At 59.5% G+C, this 3,268-nt stretch overlaps 1 protein-coding gene across 1 annotated transcript; it reads right to left on the bottom strand.

The window, feature by feature from the left end:
• Positions 1 to 1,164: 1,164 nt before the first annotated feature.
• LOC144603744 (parathyroid hormone-related protein-like) lies at positions 1,165 to 2,968 on the bottom strand. The gene is made up of 2 exons (XM_078417450.1): positions 2,838 to 2,968; positions 1,165 to 1,591 (listed from the first exon to the last, which is right to left on the bottom strand). Exons 1-2 carry the CDS (start codon positions 2,966 to 2,968, stop codon positions 1,165 to 1,167), a joined length of 558 nt encoding a protein of 185 aa, XP_078273576.1.
• Between the last annotated feature and the right edge of the window lie 300 nt (positions 2,969 to 3,268).

Raw genomic sequence — 3,268 nt, 5'->3', positions numbered from 1 at the left:
GAGTTTCCGTCGCTAGGCTTTGGATTTGGCCCCGACATGCCCTGGTGAACAACCAAGTCCCACAACACAGAACTAAGATGGTCACAGGGGATTTGAGCAGGAGGGGTTGTGATTGAGCAAGGGGGGGATTGGATGGCAACACTGTAGACGTGTTGAACTTGTAAAGAAGCAAATGGTGGATTTGAGCGGGAGGGGGGGGGTGGTGGGTGGTGGGGGGGGGGGGGGGGGTCAACGGGAAAGGCTGATGAAACACTACAGTTCTGTACAGTGGAGATACGAGCGAACTGCGGGGGCTGGGATCTCGTGTAAAAGACGCTGGAGTAACTCAGCGGGTCGGGCAGCATCTGTGGAGAACATGGATAGGTGACGTTTCACAGAGTGCTGGAGTAACTCAGCGGGTCAGGCAGCATCTGTGGAGAACATGGATAGGTGACGTTTCACAGAGTGCTGGAGTAACTCAGCGGGTCAGGCAGCATCAGACTGACTATGGTGGGGAGAGAGGTGAGGGCGGGACACAGCATCTCTATAAGACGCACAGTGCTGGAGTAACTCGGCGGGTCAGGCAGCATCTCAGCGCTTTGTGTCTTTTTGTCAACCAGCACCTGCAGTTCCTTGTGTCTGTCTCTGTCCGACTGTCTCTGAAGCCGCGTGGTGTGCAGGTTATAATGCAAGGTGGTGCACAGGTGTAGGTGGTATGTGTGAGTGGGTGGGATTCAGTGCTGTGGGCCACGGCTTGTCTCCGCTCGGTGGGGACTGGGCGGATAACGGGCCTCTGGTGTCTGGGCGATTGTAACTGGACGTATCACCCACCTCGGCCAAAGTCTATAAACTTTAAAGCGAAACCCGTGAGAGGAGACGACAGCCCAGTGGCGCAGCGGGTAACAGCGCCAGAGACCCGGGCTCGATCCTGTCTGTGTGTGGAGTTTGCATGCTCTCCCTGTGACCGCGTGGGTTTTCTCCGGGTGCTCCGGTTTCCTCCCCACGCCCCAAAGACGTGCAGGGTTTGTGGGTTAATTTAGCTCTGAAGCGGGCAAGGGGTGGGTGAGAAAGTGGGACAACATTGGACTAGTGACAAACAGGCGATCGCTGGTCGGCGTGGACTCGGTGGGCCGAAGGGCCTGTTTCCATGCTGTATCTTTCAATCATTCAGGCGGCGGTAGTTACCTAGCGTGTGTGGCCGGCGGAGAGCGGCTTGGGACGGTCTCTGGGGCCGGGCAGGGGGTCTCTGGAGCGGGAGGAGGAGGAGCGGACATGTCTGCGACTCTCCTCCCGACCCCTCTGCGCCTTGCGCTTGCTGTTCTTGCCCTGTTTCTTCCTCCTGCCGTTCTTCTTGGCGTTCTGGTGTTTGGCTGCGCCCGGCTTGTTCTCCTCTCGTCCCGCCGCCTTGTTGCTGTCGTTCGCCGCCACTTTGATGACGAGCAGTGATACAGCGGGTCGGTCTGGCCAAGGGCGGAGCGGCCGCTCGGCCACCTCCCGGCTGTCCGCAGTGTGTAGCTCGCCCATCACGTTGTTCAGCCAGATCCGCCGCTGCAGCTCTTGGATCGACCTGCCCTTGTCGTGCATGAACTGGTGCTCCGACACCGACCTCTTCCTGCAAAACACAGACAGCACACTCGTGTGGTTCAACATCACTCGCTCAAGCTCAGCTCCAACCCAACCCCAGCCCAGCTCAGCTCAACGCCAGCCCAGCCCGGCCCCAGCCCAGCCCAACTCAAGGCTCAGCTCCAACCCAACCCCAGCCCAGCTCAGCTCAACGCCAGCCCGGCCCGGCCCCAGCCCAGCCCAGCCCAACTCAAGCTCAGCTCCAACCCAACCCCAGCCCAGCTCAGCTCAACGCCAGCCCGGCCCGGCCCCAGCCCAGCCCAGCCCAACTCAAGCTCAGCTCCAACCCAACCCCAGCCCAGCTCAGCTCAACGCCAGCCCGGCCCGGCCCCAGCCCAGCCCAACTCAAGCTCAGCTCCAACCTGCTCCCACCCCCCTGGAAACAGCGGCAGAACCTCCCCAGACCAGCACAGCCACAGCGAGCGCCTCTCAACCCCAGCCCAGCCCGGCCCAACCCAACCCAAGACCAACTCCCCCGCCCAACCCCAGCCCACCCCAGCCTAGCTCAACGTCAGCCCAACCCCAGCCCACCCCAACCCAGCTCAACGTCAGCCCAACCCCAGCACAGCTCAGCCACCGCTCACTCGCGTTACTCAACACCCTTTACAAACGCTGTTTCCCGTTTGGAAAGCTTTGATATCATTCACTTCAAGCTGCCAGCGTAAACTATAACAACGCCTGAAACGTAGCCAGGCATATTTTGTGCGTTGAATCAGCGCGGCGGCGAGCGGAGTCTGACAGTGAGCGGCGCTGGGTGAGCGAGGGGCTTTAACCCGGCGCTAACCCACTGCCCACCCTCACAGTACCACCAGACCACCACCCCCCCCCCCGACCCCCCCCCCCCCCCCCCCGCCAACCGGGCGCCCCCCAACTACAGCTGCAGAAAACAGCAACCGCAGAGAGAGGGAGACGCGCACACAAGCGTCTGTGGATGGGAGTGGACACGAGACAGCTCCGGTCACCACCTGTTTAAAGAAGGATTCCGACCCGAAACGTGGTCTGTCCAACCCTTCCCCCAGCTGAGTTACTCCAGCACTCTGTGTTTAAATCAAGTGCAATACTTAAACGAGAAAATAATAATGAGCGAATGCTTTTTAAACAGTTTTAAACGCTGTGTGTGTGATCTGTCTTTGACTGGGAGCTATTGCCCCATCACGTCCTGTCATCTCCAGCCGCCTGCCCAGTCTCTGCTCAACACAGTTACAGCTACAAGTTTCAGCTACAAGCTCACTTACTTGATACTGCCTCCATCCACTGGGTTGCCGTGTGTGGTCATTGAGGAACACAGGACCAGCAGGGCGATGGTCAGATGCCGGAAGATGTCCCCGCTGTTGGTCATCTCACCTCTTCCAACCTGTAAACACATCAGCCAGGGGTTAGTTGGGTCTCTCAACCTGTCCGCAAAGATAGTGCGCGGCTTGTAAAACCAAGCCCCGAGCGCACATGTAAACCGACTCCGCTCCGCTCCGCTCCCACTGCCCGGTGAGGAGCCGCCTCTGTTTGAGACTTTATATTGAACTCGAGCCCCCGACTCCAGGTTCTCTCTCCGCGCCGGCACCGCAAGGTAAATGAGTTCCCAGAGTGTTTGAGAGAAGATGCCAAGGCTCGCAGCTGGCTCACAGTCCGACCATCAGCTGCGCGCTGTGTGGCTGCCTCTAGCCCAGCC

Source organism: Rhinoraja longicauda, chromosome 20 (genome assembly GCF_053455715.1).
Source record: "Rhinoraja longicauda isolate Sanriku21f chromosome 20, sRhiLon1.1, whole genome shotgun sequence".
Classification (NCBI taxonomy): domain Eukaryota; kingdom Metazoa; phylum Chordata; class Chondrichthyes; order Rajiformes; family Arhynchobatidae; genus Rhinoraja; species Rhinoraja longicauda.
The sequence above is the reverse complement of the archived record's forward strand: the minus strand, read 5'-3'. Positions and strand labels throughout refer to the sequence as shown.

Bases quoted from the DNA above. Each gene is read 5' to 3' on its own strand.
- LOC144603744 (XM_078417450.1), bottom strand. From the start codon at position 2,968: ATGTGTTTACAGGTTGGAAGAGGTGAGATGACCAACAGCGGGGACATC. The intron at 1,592-2,837 runs GTAAGTGAGCTT...TGTGTTTTGCAG, and splicing joins GTGGATGGAGGCAGTATCAA to GAAGAGGTCGGTGTCGGAGC.